The sequence below is a fragment of the Empidonax traillii genome, unplaced genomic scaffold (genome assembly GCF_003031625.1).
Source record: "Empidonax traillii isolate 1590-97213 ecotype Southwest subspecies unplaced genomic scaffold, ASM303162v1 scaffold383:size710549, whole genome shotgun sequence".
NCBI lineage: Eukaryota > Metazoa > Chordata > Aves > Passeriformes > Tyrannidae > Empidonax > Empidonax traillii.
The window spans coordinates 682979-706268 of NW_020955576.1; the positions used below are offsets into that span (position 1 = coordinate 682979).

General features: G+C 58.3%; 2 protein-coding genes across 3 annotated transcripts; both read right to left on the reverse strand.

Annotated features, from left to right (window-relative positions):
* Positions 1-6744: 6744 nt before the first annotated feature.
* Positions 6745-10116, reverse strand: LOC114062104 (regulator of cell cycle RGCC-like). Of its 2 annotated transcripts, XR_003572309.1 has the most exons (6): positions 10012-10116; positions 9264-9419; positions 8591-8671; positions 8333-8395; positions 7923-8169; positions 6745-7307 (listed from the first exon to the last, which is right to left on the reverse strand). XR_003572309.1 is itself a non-coding variant. In XM_027893167.1 (5 exons), the coding sequence occupies exons 2-5, from the start codon at positions 9415-9417 to the stop codon at positions 7300-7302; spliced, it is 306 nt and encodes a 101-aa protein (XP_027748968.1). In that variant the 5' UTR covers positions 9418-9419; positions 10012-10116; the 3' UTR covers positions 6745-7299. The 2 variants fall into 2 exon arrangements, 1 of the variants encoding a protein (XP_027748968.1); XM_027893167.1 differs by lacking the exon at positions 7923-8169.
* Positions 10117-12653: 2537 nt separating this feature from the next.
* On the reverse strand, positions 12654-20331 carry LOC114062096 (rho GTPase-activating protein 6-like). The gene is made up of 9 exons (XM_027893155.1): positions 19851-20331; positions 18904-19160; positions 18191-18386; positions 17577-17632; positions 16966-17116; positions 16304-16452; positions 15233-15403; positions 14005-14102; positions 12654-13110 (listed from the first exon to the last, which is right to left on the reverse strand). The coding sequence occupies exons 1-9, from the start codon at positions 19969-19971 to the stop codon at positions 12972-12974; spliced, it is 1338 nt and encodes a 445-aa protein (XP_027748956.1). The 5' UTR covers positions 19972-20331; the 3' UTR covers positions 12654-12971.
* Between the last annotated feature and the right edge of the window lie 2959 nt (positions 20332-23290).

Sequence of the window (23290 nt, forward strand, 5' to 3'; positions counted from 1 at the left end):
ATCTCTGCCCCCCCCTTTGACCCCCATCACTGTTCTCCCCAGAAGAGATGCCCGTCAATGATCCCGCTCCTGTTGACGCCCCCCATTGCTGACGACCCTCCCCATCATTGACCCCCTACCACTGACAGAGCGGGGGCTCCCCCTGTTCCCAGGAGTGCTCCATCCCCTCTGTCCCCAAGAGCGGACCCATCCGGAGCTCAGGCAGCCCTGGACCTCCTCCTAACCCGGCTCCCCCCAGCCCAGACCCCGGGATCCCGTAATCCCCCTCCATCCTCGCCCCAGCCCGGAGGGCAGGACAGTCACCGTGCCTCAGTTTCCCTCCTCCTCACCTTGGACCAAGCCCTGGGATGGAAGAACCGGCGGCAGGAGGTTTCAGGGGGAATCTCCAGCCCTGTCCGTGAGCATCCCTCCTCAGCAGCACGAAGCCCCCCGGGCCAGGAGCGGTGCCCCAGAAGGAGCCGAGCCCTCCCGTGCAGCCCCATCAGCAGAGCCCACCCCTCCCAGTCCGCCACCAGTGCCGCCAGTGCCGCCAGTCCCAGTGCTGGGGTCACTAGAGGGCAGCAGCGGTGCGGGCAGGACAGAGTCCAGCACCGGCCGGGAGCATCCCGGAGCTCCCGATAGCCCGCCGTGTCCTTGGGGGCATCTTCTCCTTCTTCTTCTCCTCCTCCTCCTCCTCATCCCATGGCGACTGGCTCAAAACCCGGCTGGTTTCCTCTCCTGGTCTGGAATCGTGGCCGGTCCCTGCTGGGAGACAATCCAGGGGAGCACAAAGCCCTGATCACAGAATCATGGAATCCACCAGGGAATGTTAAGGTTGGAAAAGCCCTCTGAGACCATCGAGTCCAACCCTTCCCCAGCAGTGCCAAGGCCACCACTGACCCGTGTCCCCAAGTGCCACATCCACACTGCTGTTAAATCCCTCCAGGAGTGGGGTCTCCACCCTTGCCCTGGGCAGCTGTGCCAGGGCTGGACAACCCTTTCCACGAAGGAATTTTCCCAATATCCAACCTGAACCTCCTCTGGCACAACTTCAGGCCGTTTCCTCTTGTCCTGTCCCTTTTTCCCTGGGAGCAGAGCCCGACCCCACCCGGCCCCACTCTCCTACCAGGGAATTGTAGGGAGCAAAAAGGTGCCCCCTGAGCCTCCTTTTCCCCAGGCTGAGCCCCCCCAGCTCCCTCAGCTGGGACTGGGCTGCTCTATGGGACAGGAACACAGACCCCAACCCTAATTTCCTGCCCATTGTTTTCTATGCTCAGGAGCATCAGCAGAAGGAAGAATAAAATGCCTCTGGCTGGATGTTGAACACAGCCCTGTCCCACCACGGCAGGGACAGCCCCAGGCTCGTCCCAGCCTGCCAGGAAGCTGCTTGGTTCAGGGAAACAGGAAGCCCTGAAATAGCAGAAGCTGGAAACATGTGGTTGGGGGGGGGGGAAACTGGGAGCATCCAGTGTCCCCCAACCTCGCCTGCACAGTTGGAATGCTGCTGGAGCCAGCAGAGACCAAGGAATAATGGTTTCAAACAGACAGAGAGGAAGAATAGATGGGATATTGGGAATAAACTCTTCCCTGTGAGGGTGGGGAGGCCCTGGCACAGGTTGCCCAGAGAAGCTGTGGCTGCCCCATCCCTGGAAATGTCCAGGGCCAGGTTGGACAGGGCTTGGAGCAACCTGGGCTAGTGGAAGGTGTCCCTGCCCATGGCAGGGACTGGAACTGAATGAGCTTTAGGTTTCCTTCCAAACCAATCCATTCCAGGATTCTGTGAACACACACACACACACACACACACACCCCCAAAAAAAGGAAAATGGGAAAAGAACTGAATTTTATAACCTAAACATTCCCTACAGCAGTTGAGTGGGCAGGACATGGGACACACAAGGAAGGAGCATGTGGCTGAGCACTGTGCTCCCAAACCACAAGGAATTACAAGGGGAAAAGCAGATATTCCAGGTCCAAAGATCGCTGCTGGAACAGCCTCCAGCCTCCAGGCGCAGAAATAGGGGGGATTATGTCAGGGATAGGCATTTGCAGGCTTAGCCCCTGCCTGAATGGAGGCTTGGAGCAAGGAAATGGTGACACAGGGCTGGATTCTCCTGGTGTTGCATTAATTAGTTTAATCACGAGGTTAATGCCAGCTAAGCCAGCAGAGAGCACGTCCCAGTTCCGCCGTGATCCGCTGCTCTCCCTCGAGTTCACCCTGACCCGGGTCAGTCTCGGTGCTGTCAGACAAAGGGTTTTGGCTGGGATGGGATTGGGGCTCCTGCCCCGCAGCCCAGGGCAGGAGGGTAGTTCCTAGTGGAGCGGAGGGAATGGTGGCAGGAGCGAGCACAGGGACAGGATGACCTTAGCCCGGTTCCTGCTGCACCCCGGCCGTGCTCCGGCACTGAACGAAACTCCAGCAGCCACCAGGCACGTGAGGCTTGTCCCTTCCCGCTCCCAGGGGACTCCCCATCCAGCCCCTGGCCAAGGGAGCAGAACAATCCTGGGAAGTGACCGGGGAGGGGGGGGGGACAGACAGGATGCCCTGCTGGCCACCACCACCGGCATTGTCTCTTTGGATACCTGGGGGATGAAGTCAGAGGTTGAGCAGTGGCCAGAGAAAGAAACACCAACCCCCCCGACTGGTCTGAAGCTCAAGGGGGACCCAGAGGAGGTTGCCTCCTCCTATCCATGGATTCTGGCATTCCTGGGAGTGGGGAGCTCCCACTCCCCACTGGCCCTGCTGTGGAGCTCTCCTGTCCCCTGGGTGATTTGGGGTCACGTGGAGACTCCCCAGGGACCGTTTCAGGAGTTGGCGCAGTCCCAGCTCAGATGAGGAATTTCCTAGCCCTGGTCTGCAGGCACCAGCCTCCTGGAAAACCCAAAGGGGCCCAACTTCTCCCTTCTTTCTTGTAAATGTGGAAAGATCTCACCGTACTCCAAGTGCTGGAGCCCCTCTGCTCTGGACCCAGGCTAGGAGAGCTGGGGGGGTTCACCTGCAAAAGAGAAGGCTCCAGGGATACCTGAAAGCCCCTTCCAGTGCCTAAAGGGGCTCCAGGAGAGCTGGAGAGGGACTGGGGACAAGGGCTGGAGCGACAGGACAAGGGCTGGAGTGACAGGACAAGGGAGAATGGCTTCCCACTGCCAGAGGGCAGGGTTAGATGGGATACTGGGGAGAAATTCTTCTGCTTGAGGGTGGGGAAGATCTGGCACAGGTTCCCCAGAGAAGCTGTGCCTGCCCCATCCCTGGAATTGTCCAAGGCCAGGCTGGTCAGGGCTTAAAGCAACCTCAGATAGTGGAAGCTGTCCCTGCCCATGGCAGGGGGTGGGACTGGATGGGTTTTAAGGTCCTTTCCAACCCAAACCATTCTATGATTCCACCAAAGCATATGAGGGGGCTTTACAGGAAAGAAAGCAGGTGTCATCCCCAGGGTTACACTGTCTCCCAAAATAGTTACAGCCTCTTACATCACAACTACGAGACAGCTGGGCAGCTGGGGACTTCCCTTCCCCAGAGTTGAGGTTCCTCTTTGAAGCACGGAGTGGCAACAACTTCTTTTAGGGGAGCTCTTTTTCTTTTAGACGACTCTTTTTACCCCCCTCAGAGGCTGGAAAGATCCCTCCAGGATCTTTCCCGGCAACTTCATCAAGGAACATCAAGCCCTGGGGGTGGGTGGTGAGGGCCCATCAGCTCCCAGGCACAGACAGAAGCCCTGGCACCTGCATGGTGTGGTGGCCCTGCCTTGAGGAATGCCTCGATAGATGCCTTCTTCCTGGGAATATAGAGAGGGGGAAAGCAGGGAGACACAGGCAACGCCTGCCCACAGGTGGTCTCTACAGTGGTGGCCACCAGGGAGGTTTCTGGCTGCCCACCCAGCAGTCAGTGAGGGAGGTGACTGTCCCCCCAGCCTGGGGAAGGGGGCTCACTGAGGGCCATGGGAGGGAGCGTGTGGGGCTCAGTGCCTGCTCCGCTGGCAAAGACCCAGGTGGGCTCCGGAAAAGCTGGTTTTGCAGGAACAGCTGCAGGCAGGGGGCCCGTGCAGGCTCCTCGGCTCCGGTTATTACCCACATCCCGTCCCGCGCACGCTGCTGCTGCTTCTAAGAAAACACTCGAGCCGCTGGGGCACCGCGGCGGGGAGCGCTCAGGGAGCGGGGACAGCCTCGCTGGGGACCCTGTGCAGCACCACAGCCCTGCTCCAGCCTGCCTAGGGCTGGCATTCTTCTCCCTGCACCCCGACAGCCCGGACCGGCAGCTCCCGGCTGATGGTGGGGCCTCCAGAACCCCCAGGGCAGCTCCGGCACCCTCGGCTCCCGATCCCTCCAGAGAGTGGGGTCCCATGAGGACCCTTTCAGGGCTCTTTTGCAGAGCCCCACACCCCATCCCGCCCATCCCAGCTGCTCCCTGGCCCTGCTCCTGCTCCCCCCGTCCCTGCTGCCGCGGGCAGGGGGCCCAGGGGAGGAGCAGCGGTGTCGCAGGATGTGCGTGTTGGTGCTGATGGTTTTTGCAGCCCCTCCACGGCACGTGCACAGCAGGGCCCTCCGACCCACCGACCCTCCGACCCACCGCCCTGCTCAGCCTCGGCACCTCCACGAGCACGGCGGGGGTCGGGGGTCCCCCCAGGCTGCACAACAGCCCTTGGGCAACTGTCCCTCCGCGGGGCAGTGCACGCCACAGCCCCCACCTCAGTGCCACCCCACCGTCCAGGTGTGTCCCCAAGCCCTTCCTGAGATTCCCGGGAAAAAAGATCCTGTCCCAGCAGAAGAGCTGTCCCAGCCCCTGTCCCAGCAGAAGAGCCACTGTGCCCAAAGGGATCTGCTTCACCAACACGCACAAGCCACAGAATTGTAGGATCATTCAGGGGGGAAAAGCCCTCCGAGATCAGAGTCCAAGCATTCCCCCAGCACTGCCAAAGCCACCACTAAACCGTGTCCCCAAGTGCCACATCTACATGTTTTTAGCGTTTCCAGGGATGGTGACTCCACTACTGCCCTGAGAGGCCCATCATGGAGGTTTAGGTGGAGCTGCTGTTGGCACAGGCTGGGCAGGACAAAGGCTGGCATTAGGTCCTCTGTTACCCCACACACAGCACTGGCACTGTGGGGTGTCCAATGCCATCCCACTGTCCCCCCAGCCCCAACCCAAGCAGATGCTGACAGCTAGGGGAGCAGGAGGTCCCATGAGCCCCAGAGAGGCTCCTGCAAAGGAATGGGATGGGACAGCTGAGCTGCGGGCCATGGGCAGCACCACACACCCATCCCAACCCTGAGGGGCTGGGGTAACACCCCAACCCTCTCCTGGCAACGCTCACAACAAAGCACCTCCGGAGCTTCCCCGGGGCCGCGCTGTGGCTGCAGGGGTGGATCAGCCACGGCAGATTTGGGGCTGGAAAATATTTATTTCTGTAGCTGCTTGGCAACGTTTGCCGCTGCCGCGGGGGTGAGGGGGCGAGTGGCACTTGGGGACAGCGACAGCCCGAGCACCACCGTCACCTATCGGGGATCGCACTGGGGCTGGTGGGTTAAAAACCCCTTCCCACACAGGCTGGGGAGGAGCTGATGTTGCCCAGAGGCAGAACGGGACTGTGGGTGGAATAACGAACCCCGGAGTCAGAGCGAGACAGCGGGGGTGAAACGCTGCGTGCAGTGACTCAGAGGGGAAAAACGTGCCCAGCGACACGGGGATTGCTACCATCGGCACTGCGGGGACAGTGCCCGTGGCTCCTGTCCCCTGGGCCCCGGTGATGTGGGCTGTGTGTCCCCACAGAGCATCACGGGCAGATCCCTGAGTGTCACAGGCGCTCCAAACGTCACCACCTTGCCACGCACTCTCACCCCCATCCTCTGGCTGTTCCTCGGGGTCTGTTTGGGAGGGAGATCAGCGGTAACATCACACAACACGGGGACAGCGACAGGAGAAAGTGTCCCCGTGCCCTGCCTGGAGCTCCGGGGCTGCCCAGAAGCCCCCGCTCCTCTCCTGCCCTCCCTCCCCGCCCTCGGATTAGCGTGGGCTCAGCAGACTCCTGCGGCAGCTCGAAGTCCAGGGGCTGGCAGAGGAGATGACCAACATCCTCCTGCTCGGCACCCACGGCCAGGGATGAGGGAAGAAACCGAAACTGCCCGTTTCCTGCTCAGACAGTTGCAGCAGAGCCACGCGTGACCCTGCTCCACACGCAGATCCCAGGAAGGGAGGGAGGGCAGTGCTGCCAGCCCTGGGACGAGCAGACACTCACGTTCCTTCTCGGTCATTCCAACGCACAGGGGGCAGCTCCCGGGGAGGGAAAACTCCAGGAGGGAAACGAAGGAGGGCAAACCCGGGGGGAACCATCATCCCACTCAAAGCCAAAGCTCTGTCCAAGATCAGCTGTGGCTGCAAACCCACAGCCCGGGAGGCTCGCTCCTGGGGCTGTTCAGTGGCAGTAACAAGAGGAAGTGGTACCAGGGCACGTTCATTCGGAAGCAGGATCCCCAGGGCAGTGTTACCCACCCCAGCAAGAGGAGCAGGCAGTGGCCCATCTACCTGAGCAGATGGAGGGGGAAAGGGGTGGACTCTGCCTCCTCTCCCACCCCACACTGTCCAAGAGCCAAGTGGAATGGAGGACCAGGGATTCCCAATCCAATACCCTCCTTCAGGCAGGCACATGCTGCTGAATTTGCTTCCCTGAGGTCTCTCCCCCCATTTTTCCAATGCCAGTCCCACCAGCTGGCAGTCCCCAGGCATCCCTGCTCCACCGCCACCGACAGGAAAAGGATGGACAAAGACAAGTAGAGGCTTAAAATCCTGTTTATAGAAACACATTCTCTCTGTACAGCCCAAAACATCCTTTTTACAGTATTTACAGCAGCAGCAGCTGGGGCAGAGGCACTTGGGGGGGCAGGCATGGGCCAGATTTGGGGGGCCCCATGCAAAGCAAAGGGCCAGCAGTGGCTGCCACCACCTGTGACAGATGCCACCGGGGGAACGGGCTCTCCCAACCTGGAGGGGACACCAAAGTCACACTGATGTCCTTCCCCAAAATCACCCAGGGGGTCTCCAAGGGCTTCATCAGTGGCACAGACCTCCTCAACCCACTCAGTCCCGGGAGCCACCAGCCCCCGTGCCCACCCAGGGTTGTCCTCTCTCAGCGCTGGCAGGGTCCTGCCACCACTGTCCCACGGCCAGATCCGTCCCCACTGCCCATGCCTGTACCTGTCCCCGGCCCCAGCACGGCCCCAGGAGCCATCCCCAGGCCAGCAGTGAGTGCAGAAGCAGAAGGTGCATCAGGCAGGCATCAGGGGGGCTCGGCTGCTGGGGATCCTCCTCTGCAAACCTCGAACCACATCTCACATCTCTGCAGGGTGATACAGAGGGGAAAGAGGATGGTGAGAGGATGGCTGGGGGGGCTGCACTGGACCCCCTGGCACCACCAGCAGCAGGGTTAGAGCAGAAATCTGGGGGAAGGGAGACAGCTCTGGTCCCCTTCCTGTCTCACTCCCTCCCAGAATGGCTGGGGCCTGCAGAGTAACACTTCCCACCAGCCACCTCATTTTGGATACTCAGGGAAGGGAACAGATACCAGAACTGTGCCTTACACTGTCCGTGTAGGGGGAAATATCTCATTATTTTTCTGAACTCAAGTTCTCTCTGCCTCCAGCCTGTCACGCTGTTCCCCTGTGAGAGGAAGTGTGGCCTCTGCCTCAGTTTCCCCAGAAAGGAAGATATTGGGGAGCAGCCAACCTCACCAGATCACAGAGCTGCCAGAGATGCCCAGAACAGCGTCACTCTCTTCCCCAGCGACACCCCCGGCCCTCACCAGGACAGAAACACTTGGAGAAGGAGAACACAACCCACAGGCTGGGATTCCCCTTCCTGCCACCACGCAGACCCACTCTCCTCCCCCCAGATGGGATATTTCCACAGGGCTGGGAGATACCACAAGGAAAAATCCTCTTTTCCTCCTGCTCACCTTTCCCCCTCAAGCAAAGAGCAGCCTCCAAGCAGGAGCTGGAAGGAGGCTGCAGGCAGAGAGCCACAGGCGCCTCTGCATCTTTCCAGAAGCATCAACAGCTCTGCAGGTTGTCCTGTTGGGCATCCTTGCCAGGGCCAGCATGGCCTTCATATCCCCAGTCCCCTCCCCAGGTACCAGCACCTCCATCTCTTCAGCTGAGGCACCAGACAGGCAGCCCTTGTGTTTCTGCCCCAGCTGAAAGAGCTTGAAGAGGGAGGTGACATCCACGAGCCCCTCACCAAAAAAAAAGCCCAAACCCAGGCTCCAAGCACCCTGCAGCAGGACCCCCAGGCAGGAGGGGTGCTGGCCAGGGGCAGTGGAGGAGCCCCAGTAGGTGGGAAGTGCAGGGATCAGGGCTGGGCACGTACCCTCCAAGGCTTTATCCAGGTCCGCGATGAACTCCTCCAGCTCCTGCGTGTCACCAAGCTTAGCTAGTGGGGAGAAACAAAGTCAGGTCTTCCCATTCCTCCTCTTACTCGGGAGAGGAAAGACCCCCTACCCCTTTTTCCTAATTACAGCTGCTCCAGCTGTAGCTGTTTCCATCCCAGCCAATCCATTCCTGACTGGGAACACACTAATCCAGGTTGATGGCTGTTCCAGGATCCTGCCAGGACTCCAGGGCTCACCTTTGGCAGGGTAGGTGTCGGCTGGGGTGTTGAGGTGCTCCTCACTGGAGTTGAGGCTGCTTCCTGGGGACGTGCTGGCACCTGCACACACAGAGCATCAGTCCCTGGCCCCGGCCACAGCCCCCCATGGGCACACTGCAGGAGCAGGGACTGACCCCACCCATGGCACAGGGTGCTGGGTCCTCCCCCGTGCTTGGACAGCCCATCTGCTCTTCCCCTGGTACCAGGAATGCTTGGAAAAAAGGCAACTGAGCTTCTTCCTTGGGCCAAAGATCACAAGGGGCTGTCTGGGCACAGTCACGAGGACTCTCAGGGTTATTACAGGGAATTGGGTCCCTCTGAGCTCCCACTTATCCCAAGCCTCCCACAGCTGTGCAGCAGCCAGCCTGGCAGAAGGAGCCCTGGCAGATGTTGGCAGGTCCTGGGCCCAGGATTCAGCGGTCATCCCCACAGTGTGGCTCATCCAGCCCACCAGGGATGAGTCAGGCAGCATCAGCAGGAAACTCAGTGGTTTTACATGGAGGAACCCCAGAGCTCCCACAGACAGACACCATCATCACCCACGGCTCCTCATTCCCCAGTCCCAGACTCACTCTCCAGCTCATCTATTTCATTCCCCATCCCCAGACTCACTCTCCAGCTCATCAGTGCCATTCCCCACCCCCAGACTCACTCTCCAGCTCATCGATGCCACTGTCATACACGCTGTGTCCCGCTTTCCTCTTCAGCTCTTCCAGGTGCTGCTGGTACTGACACGCAGGGCCCCGGTCAAAGTCCTCCATCACCTCATCAAACTCTCTCAGCAGGTCACTGAGCTCCTCAGCCATGGCTGGGGGGCAAGAAGGGGGTGTTGGAGCACCCACCCTGTAGGCGGCCCCATAAAGACCCTCTTGGGAGCAGCCCCAGGCTGGCACGGGACAGAGCCAGACTCCAGGTCCCCTCTCTGCAGGCTGTTCCCAGCCTTGCTCTGAGCTCATCCAGCTCCTCGGGCATCTCGGACATCCCTCCAGCTCATCCCACAGCTGAGCTGGCATCCAACCCAGTACGAGATGGCCCTAACCAGATAAGGGGCTGGATAGAATCCCGGAATGGTTTGGGTGGGAAGCACCTTAAAGCCCATCCAGTCCCACCCCCTGCCACGGGCAGGGACACCTTCCACCAGCCCAGGCTGCTCCAAGCCCCGTCCAACCTGGCCTGGAACACTTCCAGGGATGGGGCAGCCACAGCTTCTCTGGGCAGCCTGGATGGGAGGTGGAAGGGACCACAATCCCCGGCCAGGACAGTCCGGGAGCCCCAGGCTGCACCCCGCTCCCGGGGATTCCCGACGGGACGCGCAGCGCGGTGTGGGGGGAATGCAGGAGCAGAGTCCCTGCGGGTGGGAGGATGCGTGAGGGGGTCCGAGGAGACGGCTCGGCACTCACCGGCTGCTCGGCGGGCTCGGCTCTGCCCTGCTCCCTGCGCTCCGGTCCCGCGGCAGCGGCGGGTGCCGGTCCGGCGGTTTTGGCCCCAAACCGATGATGGGGTGGGCGGGGCCTGGGCGGGGCCTCCAAGAGGCTCCGCCCCAATGGGCGTTCCCAGGAAATCCCGGGTGGTCCCGGGGTTACCCCCCAGTCCGTGCCCGAGCTCGGGGGGGGACCTGAGCTCTCTACACACCCCGGAGAGGAGGGTAGAGCAGGGGGGAGTCGGGCTCTGCTCCCGGGGAATAAGGGGAAAACGGCTGCAAGTTGTGCCAGGGAAGGTTTTGGTTGGATATTGGGAAAAATTCCTTCATGGAAATGGGTCGTCCAGCCCTGGCACAAGCTGCCCAGGGCAGTGGTGGAGTCCTCTTTCCTAGAAGAATTTAAAAGCCATGCAGATGTGGCACCTGTGGACATGGGTTAGTGGTGGCCTTGGCAGTGCTGGGGGAGCAGTTGAACTTGGATAGTCTTGGAGGGCTTTTCCGACCTCAACAGTTCCATGATTTTCCCCTCCAGTTTTTCCCAGTGAGCTGTCAAGCCCAGAGCTGTGTGTCTGGGCAGCACCCCGGATCCTGCTCAGCAGCGTGAGGGCAGACACAGAATTAAAAAAAAAAAAAAAAGAAGAGAGTGGGCCCTGCTTTCTTTGCTGTTGACCTTAAAATCACTCATGAATCCGAGCAGTCGATCTCACCCCTGAAGAAACTCACTGTTGTGCCCTTCACACAAGCCCTAAGATGTGAAACCCCACCAGTGCTGAGTGCTTCAGGATGGTTTTGGGGGGTTGGTGTCCGAGAACCAGCCAGAACCACCCCAACAGCAGCAACTGCCCCCAAAACAGCAACCACCCCAACAACCAGCACCTCCCAAAACAGCAACCACCCCCTCAACAACAAGCACCCCCAAACATTAACCCCCCCCCCCCAACAACCAGGGAAAAAAAGTGCACGAGAACAGAACCCAGAGCAGGGCAAAAGCCACCGGACTCTTCGGAGCAACGCCAAGGCTCCCTGAATGAGCTTTGCAGCTGATTGGGGAGCGGGTTTATTTTGTGAGGCTGAAGGAGAGCAGCTCTCAGCCAGCACTGGTGTGTTCCAGCAGCGCCAGCTGGCTGCTCCTTTGGGTGGAAAAGTGTCCATGCAGCTCCAGGAGGCCATGGCCAGGCCGGTGCCGGGCTGCCCTCAAGTGGAGTTTCCAGCAATATCCCACCGGCACTGAGCAGTTTTAGGCCTCTGATGTGGTGGGAGGAACACCCTACAGTTATTATTATAGTTTTGGTAGTAAAAGGAGAAAGATGGCACTTCCCAGTGAGCCCCACATGCCCTCCCTGCCTCCTTTGTGGCGCTGGGAAAGTGAACTTCAACAGGACTTTTCCTGCAAAGAGCTGCCTCGTGTGACAGCATCCCTGTCTCATCCATAGAATCGTGGAGTCATGGAATGCTTTGGGTCAGAAGGGACCTTAAAACCCATCCAGTGCCACCCCCTGCCATAGGCAGGGACACCTTCCACTGCTCCAAGCCCCGTCCAACCTGGCCTGGAACACTTCCAGGGATGGGGCAGCCATAGCTTCTCTGGGCAACCTGTGCCATTGTTTTACCACCCTGAGAAAGGATGTGGAAGGTCCCCAGAGGGGCTGCTGTTGCAGCAGGTATAATCCTGCCCAGCCCAGCCCCTGGACATGGTGTTGGTGTCACAGTGGACACTCGGGTGTGCTGGTGACCTCAGGAACCTTTAGCAGCCCCGTGGTGTCCCAGCTTATCCACTGCCACAGACTCAACAGCACTGCTGGTCTCTGGAGCTTATCAGAGACCAGAGACCCAGGAGGTCTCCCCAGCTATCTCACAGCACACACTCCTCCAGGAAATACTTCCCCACCCATCCCAACTGTACCCATCCGCAGGGAAGGGACCTTTCCAAAATAAGAGCCCAGCCCCGGGGCTCTGGTGCCTTCAGACCAGTACAGGCTGTGGCAGAATATGGAATATGGAATCCATCTTCCCTCTCAGGCCAGCAGCACAGAAAGGGTCAATCCAGTCCTTCATCATCCTTCTGGTGCTAGAAGATGTGCCCAGAGCTGTGACACACGGGAGCATCCCACCAGCCCAAAGCTTCCTGGAGAGCTGGCCCTGGCTGGGACTCCCCATTCCACCTCTCACAGAATGATTTGGGTTGGAAAGGACCTTTAAGATGATCTAAAATCATGGACCATCATCCATGGACTAACTCTGGATGTGAATGCAGGAAAACCCACACAGAGAGAACAACTGATGGAGCTTTGGTCCTTTAAACATCCCCATCCCTCCCCGAGCTGCAGTTCTGCCAGACACTCCAGCCTGGTTTTGTTCACAAAAGTACTCTTTCATCCCTCTGCTGTGGCTGCCCATCCCTGGAAGTGTTCAGGACCAGGCTTGATGGGGCTTGGAAGCAACCTGGTCCAGTGGAAGGTGTCCTTGCCCATGGCAACTTCTCTGGACAACCTGTGCCAGGGCCTTACCATCCTCACAAGGAAGAATTTCTTCCCTAACCTAACCCTGCACTCTGGCAGCAGGAAGCCATTCCCCCTTGTCCTGTCACTCCAGGCCCTTACAAAAGCACTTGGATACATCCATAGGGATGAACAGTCCCAGCTCCCTCAGCCTTCCCTTGAAAGATGGACGCCCCAGTCCCCTCAGCTCTGGGGATGGGAATCTCATTCCCCAAACTCCAGTGAAACAGATGGCAGAAGGCAGGGCTGTGCCAAGGGCACGGCAGTGCTTTGGACCTACAAGGAGGTGACAGCCCACGCTGGTGGCTCCCGAGCACAGCTCTGCCCCACACACGCACCCCCACGGCACAGGCACAGGGCTTTCCCCCCAAAGTGGGGCAGAGGACCAGTTTTCGCTGGGAAAGGCTGCCCAGTTTGTCCAGAGGGCTTGGCCAGGGGCTCACTAGATGCCAATGTGCAGGTTCAAGAATGAGACGTTGCTGTAGAGCTCCGAGGAGACCGAGCTGCTCTCCAGGCTGCGTGTCCAGCCAGGCAGTGCCGAGGGAGAGGGGCCCTCTGCGGAACCCTCACGCTCCAGGTGCCTAAGGAAGCAACAAAAAAAGAGAGAGATGCTCATTGCAAATGCTTCTGTTGCCAACTCCACTCCCAAATGTCCTCTAGCAGTGATCCCAAAGACTGCCATCTCTGGACAGCCCCAAAGGGAATGTGAAGCCAGACAAGGAACTGTCCCATGGATCATAGGATCCAGCATTTGGGTTGGAAGGGACTTTGAAGACCATCTAGTCCAGCTCCCTGTCATGGGCAGGGACACCTTCCACTAGACCAGGTTGCTCCAAGCCCTGCCCAACCTGGCCTGGACGTGGCCTGTGGTCCAGGAAAACTCTTCACACAGCACAGTCCCTGTTTGCTGAAGAGTCACCAGCTCTACCAGGAGACCAAAGGTTCCCGAGCATCCCCTGCTTCCAGGGATCCCCTGCTTCCAACCCCAGGGAGCAAACCCTCCCCTGCATTAGGTGCTGTGATGGTGGGCCCATCTTATGGGACATGAGGTATTTAATCTGTATTTAATCCCACTGTATTTAATCACGGGGAAGGGCATGAGCTCCGATTCTGAGCCTCCATGGGACTGTCCCATCTTGGAGCCTAAAAGTGGATGCACAGCCACACAGGGCAAGGCAAAAAAAAACCACATGGGAATGTGGACACCAAGGGCAAAGAAGATTTGGAGAAGGCTGAACATGGAGCAGATATCAGCGTGCAATCCCGAGAGGCAGGAGCAGGGGAGGGGGCTGGACAAGAAGGGATTCTGATGCTCTGGAGGGAAATGGGGGAGGAAACAAGCAGAACACGGAGCTCTGAGGGACAGGAAAGCTGGGATGTGAAGGGCTTTTGCCGGGGAGCTCATGACTAGAAGCAGTGGAGGGAAGAGGAAGGCTGGAGGAAGATCAACAGGGTTGGCCCCGTGGGGGACTTACAGCACAGCAGGGAACTTCCTGCGCAGCAGGTAGTCAATGACGTCGGGATCTGTCTGGAACAGCCTCCTCAGGATGTCACACTGCATCTCTGGAGAGACCTGGGGGCACACATGGACACCCTCGCTCACGGTCCCCCTCGGCAGGAGGGTGAGCAGAGGCAGCCAAGGACAGTGGAAGGACTCCAGGACAACACCTGGTCCCGGACAGATCATGTTGGTGTCACACCCCACACACCTCCCGGGGTCTACAGCATCTCAGCCCCTGTTTTTTCTCCAGCAAGCCCGGTCTTTTGGCTCCCTGCAGACCTCCAAAATTGCCATGAAGCTTTTTGGCTGAAATATCCCATTCCCACAGACCTGCATGGGACTCTTGCTGCCTGAAAGTGTCCTGTGGGAGGGTGGAGAGAGGATGGAGCCAGACCCTTCCCAGAGCCAGACCGAGGTGCAGCAGGGGCACCTCTGACAGGGACAAAAACCTTCCCCTGATGATGGTGCAGTCCTGGGACAGGACCTGGAGAGGTCACAGCTCCCCATCCCCAGAAAAAAAGTAAAGCCCAGTTGGATGCAGGCCTGATCTGGCTTGGAAGTGAGCCCTGATCTGGCTGGTCTGGAGGCCCAGAGCTCTCTTCTTCCCATATGAGCCTTTACATGACTCTAAAAGCTTTTGGGAATCTCAGAGCAATGCATCCCCTAGTCTGAGATGAGCACTGCCTGACTCCTGCTCAAGGGTGGATCTCAAGCGATCTGAAGTGGTCCCTCACTACCTTCACCAGCTCTCCCTGCTGCTACATCTTCCCCACACCTTCCTGAGGCTTTGGCACTCCACCCCATGCCATCCTCTTCCAGCTCCTTCCCTCTTCTAGGCTCTCCCATGTTTCCTCTTCTTTCCCCCCTCACTGGGAGTCTGGGGAAGGAACAGCCCCCAGGTGACACCCCTGCTGTTGGCCAGAGGTTCCCTGCCCCAGAGGAGCTCAGTCAGACATCACCAGGGTGGGAGGTGACAGAGAAGAGGGGATCTCCATGGCACAACCCTCAGCTCTGCCCTTACAATGGCAGCACAAGTCACCCTAAATCCGTATTTGCACCGTGAGGAACGAGCTGTGTTCCCAAAGCCAACTCGAGTCACCTGCTCCTGAGCAGGGCTGTGAACACCCCCTCGCTCTGCTGCCACTGGGAGAGTTCAGAGGGAAGGGAGGTCTGGAGGAGCTGCCCTGAGGAGCCTCACCCACCATGAACAGGGCCTGGTGGTGCTCGATCAGCCTCTGGAGCACCAGGATTATGGCAGCACTGTCCTCAAAGTTCAGGGCACTGGCATCTTTCTCTCCGGGCTTCTCCTTCTGCAGGATGTTGGGACCAAAGACAGTGGCCAGGTTGGAAACTGTCATTTTATTCCCGGGAACCTGGCAAGGAAGCACAAAGGGAAACTGCGGATTATGGAAGTACCAGCACGGGATGTCCCAGGATATTGTCACCCACCCCAGGGCAGGAAAATGAGCTGGTGGATGGGGCTGGGATGATGGTCTGGGTCCAGTTTGGTCCTCTCTGAGCTGATGTCAGGACCAGCACAAAGGGTTGGAGGTGCTGAAGCAAACGCTCATCCCCTCCTTGCATCAGAGCCTTCATTCCCATGTCTCACGTTCCCAGCCCCTACCAAGGATCAATATTTCCATTTCATCTCCCATTATGGGACAAAACCAGCATCTGAGTCATGGAGCTGCCCAGAGAAATCAAAAGGAATTTCAACATACAGTCACACAAGTTCATGGAACTGGGAGGTGGGAAACCAGAATTAGTCCACAAAAAATGCCCCTTGCGCTGCCTATGGACACACAGCCAGGTCTTCCTGGGGTTTTTGGCACCCTGAAAATCCCTGAGCCAGCCTGGGCCACACAGGCCTGTTGTGGACATGGGATTCATCCTGTCCTGACGGGACAAGAGGTCATAGCCCCAAGCTGTGCCAGCGGAGGTTCAGGCTGGACATCAGGAGGAATTTCTTCCTGGGAAGGGTTGTCAGCCATTGGAAGGGGCTGCCCAGGGAGGTGGTGGAGTCCCCATCCCTGCAGGTGGACTGGAGGAATGCCTGGACGTGGCCCTCAGCGCTCTGGTCTGGGTGACAAGGTGGGGATCAGTCACCGATTGGATTCGGTGATCCCGGAGGGCTTTTCCAACCTAAATGATTCTGGGATGGGTTTGGTTTTTCCAGAAGGTTCAGCCAGGCTTGCAGCAGCTCTGCTGGGCTCTAACCACCACAGGCTGAGCGCCCCTTCCCCGTGCAGAGGCTCCCCTTGGATCAGCCTCACCTCCCGGCCGTCGGCATCCCAGGAGCGCTCGGCGTGCCGGGCCACCTCTCCCAGGAAGCGCAGGAGCCGGTGCAGGGTGTCGCTGTGGCAGGGGGGCAGCAGGAAGAGCAGCAGTTGGAGGGCATCCAGCTGTGCTGGCCCCTCCATGGCTGGGCAGGAGAGCAGCTGTTAGTGAGGATTCCAGCCCATCAGGCACTTCCAGCCCTCCTCTACGCCCACAGGAAAAATGTTCGGGAGGGAGCCGGGCTGGTGTCCCATCCTTCATCCCACGGGATGAGAGACCCCAGCAAGGGCTGTGATGTGATGGTGCTGGGTAATACACAGCCCCACAGTCAAAGACTGTCCTGGTCCAAAGGGATTATTATAACCCAATTTTAAAAAAAAAACTCCCCCAAACACACAGAGGAGAGTAACTGCCCATGGCAGTGCCAGGCAGCACATCACTCATCCCACCACTGTCCAGCTGTTTTGGAAAAGTAGGGTGGTGAGGAAGGATCCATCCCTGGAAGTGTCCAAGGCCAGGTTGGACGGGGCTTGGAGCAACCTGGGCTAGTGGAAGGTGTCCCTTCCTATGGCAGGGGGGTGGGATGAGATGGGCTTTAAGGTCCCTTCCAACCCAACCCATTCCCTGACTCTGCAGTCCCTGTTCTGCAGATACTCACTGGCTGTGCTGAGGAAGGCTCCATAGAGCTCTCTGGGAATCAGGGAATCCGGCATATCCCGAAGAAACTCTTTGAGCAGAGCAGCCACATCATGAACACTTTGATGCTCATCCAAAAAAACATCCAGCCCTTGGTCAAACTCTTCCCTCAGCTTAGAGATGGAAGAAATTAAAGGAATAATGCAATGGTCAGCTCTTACTCTTTGGAGGAATCATCCTGTCAGGAGGGCTACTGCCATGGCAGGATACAAGGGTCGGCTACTCCCAGTGTCCCCCCAAAGCAGGGCACCCCAAAAAGGCATGTCAGAGCCCTGCAGCCTTCTGCTGCCCTTTGGATGGGCCATGGGACCAGCTGGAGCCCTTGGCTCTAAAGTGCCAGCCAGGGCATGGAGGCTCATCTGCCAAAGGCAGGCTGGAGGAAAGGAACTGGGCTTGTCTCCTGGCGGAGAGAAGGACTCAGCAGCAGGATAAAGGCTGCCTGTGATCCACCACGTGCCTGGGATGTTTTAGACCTCTCCACACCGGTGCCTGCTCTATTCATCCCCATCCATACAAGCCCCTGACCCTTGGAGGTGGTACAGCCACGAGGACGCAGTAGAAGTCTCCCTTTACCTGCTGAACTCTTTTCTTGGAGCTCCCAACGCGGAAGATTCCCACTGTTTGGAGACCTGGGAGACAGGCAGGTTAGTGCTGTGCATCCCCACGGATCTCTGCCACCCCAGCTGGCCCTGGGAGCACCTCAGCACCATGGCAGGGGTTCTCGTGTGCACCCTTCCCTCTCCAGGCAGGGTGGGGAAAAGGAAAGGTTGTAGAGATATGAGATTTTCTGGGACTGTCTGTTGGCAAGGGAGGAGATCTCCCCCCCACATTTGCTCTGAGGGAGGGCCTGGATCTGCAGTGGGAGTTAAGGCACCATACATGGTCACTGATACACACAGTGACATTCCCTTCTCAATGACATTCCCCTCTGATGCAGCTTCCAGCCCAGAGGACTCTCCAAAGGTGGTTCTTTTGGGAGCATGTCCTGCTCCAGGAATCGTGGAATCAATTAAGGTTGGAAAAGAACTCCAAGCTCGTCAGGTCCAACCTTCAAATGAACCCACACCCACTAAACCAGCTGCCTCCTCCCCCTCTGGGGAATGGCCAGGCTGGAATGTCCCAGCCCACCACACACAGTGGGTTTTTCCTCCCTCCCACGGGACCTGCCCAGGCACCCACTCCCTTACCGTGCATCTCAATGTGCGTGCAGCACCTGTCCACGATCCGTGGGACCTGCCAGCTGATGGGGTTGAGGCTCAGCATCTTCTTCTTGCCCAGGATTCTCCGTGGGTCCAGCTCGTGGGGGTGCGAGAGCTGCAGCGCCTCCAGCAGCTTGGACGCGTTGTCGCTCAGGTCGGTGATGGAATCCACGGACATGGCCCCCTGGGACGGAGCAGAGGGATGACCCCACAGATCCCAGTGCACACTGCCACCTCAGAGGTTTGTGGGAAAAGGCAGCATCCCATTCCAACCCCCTGCCATGGGCAGGGACACCTTCCACTAGCCCAGTTTGCTCCAAGCCCCATCCAACCTGGCCTTGGACACTGCCAGGGATGGGGCAGCCACAGCTTCTCTGGGCAGCCTGTGCCAGGGCCTGCCCACCCTCACAGGGGAGAATTTCTTCTCCATATCCATTATAAACCGACCCTCTGGACCCTTGAATGTCCTCCTGGTAACCCTGGCTCACCCCAGCTGGTGAAGAGCCCCCCACCCTTCACAGTCCCTCTCCAGGGGAAGCAGGGCCATCCTCCTTTCCCTGAGGGCAAGCTGGGACCAGCCCTGCCTGGAGCACGACCAACTCACATTTGTTAAGAAAAGACCCAGGAAAACCCCATTTCTTACTGATCTCAGACCCCACCCCCATCCTACAGCACCATCACAGCCTGTTTTGGGTCCGTACCCTCCGCTGGCTCCAGGAGCTCTTGTCCAGAAGAGTTGGGGAAAGCGGCTCCTCGGGGAAGCCCCCATCAGGTGCTCGGACACACCTTGGGCCCATCCCGGATTTCTTCTGCCTCTGAGCCCGAAACCTGGTCACCGTGGCCTCCACCTCCAGGCAGAGCCGGCGGCTCTTCCCCACGGCTTCCTGGAGCTGCCGGTAGGCGCGGTCGTTGGCAATGACTTGGGAGAGCGGGATCCCGAAGGTGTGAGGAGAGCAGTCTGGGGAAGAGCATGGGAGAAAGGGAAAAGCATCACCAGTGAGGGAGCTGCACTCAGCCCAGATTTCCTGCCCCCAGGAACAGGTGGGAAGAGCATTCCCAATTCTAACCTTCCAGTTTTCTACGGGGTTTGCCTCAGTTACATCTGCTGACGTAGAACAGCCTTGGCATTAGTGGTATTCTTCCCAGATAACTGTCCCTCTCCGTCCCTCTGGCAAGGAGAGCTCTCCTCACCCCCAGACTCCTGCCCTACCCTGGGAGCACAAGCCACAAATCCACTTAGTAAAATATGAGACAATAATTTCAGTAGTTTCCTTGAGTTGTCTTTGTGCTGGTGTGGGGAAGCTCATTCCTGCCTGGCTCTGCTCTAGGATTGTGGGCTCCCCGGGGCTGTCACTGAGATCCTTCAAGGAGTGATAAAGTGGAACTGGAAGCAGCGAGACTGGGGCAAAATGGGCAGATAGAAACACTTATATGTGCACAGCTTGAAAATGCACATTTATGTGCACACATATTCCATCCTTCCAGGCTCCGTCACGCTCGTGCTGTTCCACCTCACTCCAAAAACAGCAAAGCAACCTGGGATGAAGAGACCTGCTGGATTTGGGCACCTCCCAACTCACCCCACCAAAACTCACCAATTCCACTTGAGAGCAGGGACCAAACCCCAGGGAAAGGGGAGGCTGCTCACCTTTCCTCTCCTTTGAGAAGCTCTCCAGCTTCTGCCGGATGGATTTACTGCCTTTGGATCCATCTAGGAGGAGAAGAGAAGGTGAAGGTTCAGCACCAGGATCATGGGGCTGGTTCAGCATGGGCTCTCCTCACAGACACCTGTCTCTCTGCAGCCTCTGGATGTGGGGACATTGTGGTGATGGCCACAGCCCTGAGGGATCCGTGAGTCCCATGGGATGCCTGGGGAACATTCCTGGGAATGGGCATCATCCTCCCCAGGTGAAGGGATGGAGGGACTGGCACTCAGGTACCAGGACTTCATGACACTACATGAGGAATGCGGCCCAGAAAGGCATTTGGGAATTTTTAGAGGACACAGACATATAAAGCTGGATAAAACACTGTCACCTATCCCATCCTGGTCTGGAGGACTCCCATGTTGCGCATCCAGCAGCAACAAACTGACAACTCAGTCACTGCCCACCCTAAATCCTTTGAGAACACATCACCCTGTTCTGGCTCATGCTCCTCATTCCTAAGCAATTCTCTTCCTAGGAACAGCTTAGATCTAGTTGTTTGGGTTATTTTGTAAGATTTAGGGGAAAGCTGTGACAGCTGGAATGAGGAACACGAGTGTAGAAGCCAACAAAAATTATCCAGCAGCACATTGACCAGCCAGGAAGGAAATACTGGGTTTGGGGGGGGGGTGTTGGTTTGGCACTGCACTGGTCCCTAGAGAAGCCACTGCTGCAGGGTGTCACTGCAAATGGGATCACAACAGCCCAAAATAAAGTGAAATGTAAAAAGAACCAGGATGTTTGTGGTCAAAGTCCCCCAGGGGCTGGTGCTGCAGCCCTGGAGCAGCTGGAGTTCTGGGAGGGAGAGGGGAGCTCTGTTGGGCTCTTCTTGAAGCCATTTCATGAATGAAGTTTCGTTTCATGGCATGAAACCTTACAAACGGCAATTAAGACAGGAAACCAAACTCCGGTGTCACTTGCTGCCCAGGACGAGGCTGGGAAATGCTCCATCCTTGGGAGAGGTCCCCAGAGACTGGGGGGATTCCATCCAGGGGAGGTCCCAGCCCCAGCTGCGCTGGTACTGCTGACAGCCCTGCTGAAGTGATGGGGGGACTGGAAACTCTGAGCTCCCTCTGCTGGTACTCCACGGCCCCAGAGGTGGAGAGCTGGAGGCACCGCCTGCCCTGCTGGGATGCCAAAACACGAGCCAGGGCAGAGGAGGCACGTCAAGGGGGTAACAAGGAAAAATGGGAAGGAGTCAGTGGATGCCCAGCTCACTGTGTTTGCTGTGAGGACGTGGGGGGACACAGGCAGCCCTGGGAACCCCGGCAGGGCCTCTGTGCTCAGTCCCTGTGGAGCTCCTAAATTTATCCACTCATTAATCTCCCAGCGCCTCTTCCAGTCTCACATAAGCCCCTTCCCAGCATCAGGAATTTGTGCTGGATGTGGATCCAAGCAGCAAAGCCTGTCCCATCCCAGCAGCACTCAGACAATCCCAGTGGGGACCTCGCCAAGCTGTCACATCTGGTTTGGGTTAGGGGGGAATTGAAGGCAGACACGGGCAGGGTCACATTCTCACACTCCTGTGGACATGCAAACCCCCTGCAAAGGCTGACTGAGCCTCTGGGGCTCAGACCAAAGCAGGAATGACAAACAAAGAGGACCAAAATGTGTCACAAACATCTTTCCATAACCAGCATCCCACAGTCTGGAGCGGGGACATGCACCACCATTGGCCCAGCCTCAGCCCTCCCTGGGGCTGAGTTTCCATCCTCTCCCTCCCTCTCTCTCCACTCTCTCCCACGCTGTACCTCTGTCCAGGCTGAGATCCCCCACGAGCAGCTTCTCCTGCAGCCGGTACAGCGCGAGCTCCTGCAGGCTGGCTCTTTCCAGCTCCGACAGGCTCTGCAGGGCCACGGGCTGCATCCCAGGGCTGGGGCCTGGCACAGCAGCACAGACAAAGGTCCTCTGGAAAACACACGTGTGTGAAATTAAAGAGTCAGGAGCACACGGCAGGGATGCCGGCTTTTGGAGAGAAGCTGCTGGAAACAGCCCAGGGAGTCTCTGCAGGAGACACTTGTCCCTCTGTCACCTCTCTGAAGAGCCAGTGGGGCTGCAGGTGCCCTGGAAACACCATCCCACTTCGACTTTCCAAGGCAGGGCCTTGGGGGCATCAAGGGAAGAGACTTAGACTGGATATTAGGGAGAAATTCTTCCCTGCAAGATATATGAGGCACGAGCTGTGGCTGCTCCGTCCCTGGAAGTGCCCAAGGCAAGGTTGGACGGGGCTTGGAGCAACCTGGGCCAGCGGAAGGTGTGGCTGCATGGAATGAGAATAGCTTTGAGGTCCCTCCCAAGCCAAACAGTTCCATGATTCTATGATTAACCTCTTGTAAATCACAGCTGCACGTCACCAGATCTCCCTTTACCCCCAGCACAGGCTGGACCGCAGCCCATAGCCCCACACCGACACCCCAGCCCCGCTCCCACACCTTTGGGGAGCCCTCCCTGTTGTGTGCAGCCTCCAGGGGAGCCCATACAGGGACGTGGCTCCTCACCCCACACTGACCTGGGTGCTCCAGCCCGGTGCCACCTGTGCCACAGCCCTGGCACTCGGCACAACCCGGCACGGTCCAAAGAGCAACAGCAGCAGCAGCAGCAAGACAGGACTGAGGGCGGGGTACAGGCTGTGAATGGAGCCTCCCCAAAGAGGGCTTGAGGCAAGAATGAAAAATACATGCCTGGAAATCTCCAGGGATGAGGGTGAAGCACCCGGGAGCAGGGCAGGGCTCCCGTGTCAGCCCCAGCACAGCGCTGGCCGCCCACCCCCAGCCCCTGGGGCTGGTTCCTTTTGGCCAGGTTTCCAATTTCAGTTCCTGGAGGTATTTAGAAAGTTACATAAATTTAAGAAGGAAATAAATATAAAAGAGCTGTTTGGAGTTCGCCAGGAGGGCACAACAGAAAGGAATTTCAGCTACGTCCCAGCATCCCAAGCTGGTTTGGGTTGGAAGAGACCTTAAAGTTCATCCAGTCCCACCCCTGCCATGGGCAGGGACACCTTCCACTAGCCCAGGTTGCTCCAAGCCCCATCCAACCTGGCCTTGGACACTTCCAGGGGTGAGGCAGCCACAGCTTCTCCGGGCAACCTGTGCCAGAGCCTCCCCACCCTCACCCTCCCCATACCCTTCCCAATCCTAATCCTGCCCTCTGGCAGACTAAAATAAAGTCAACACAGGGGTTTTTATAACTCCCATCCTGCTTCCCTGGGTCTGTGACAGGTGAGAGCATCTCCGTGTGCCAGGGACAGCTCCCTGTGCCTCTGCCGCACCAGGAGCGAAGGAGGAGCAGCCAGTCGGGAGCTCCTGGCGGGGCGGAGCAGCTCCACTGCAGCTGGACGGACGGACAAATCCCCGGACAGACGCCCCGAAGGGAATTACCTTCG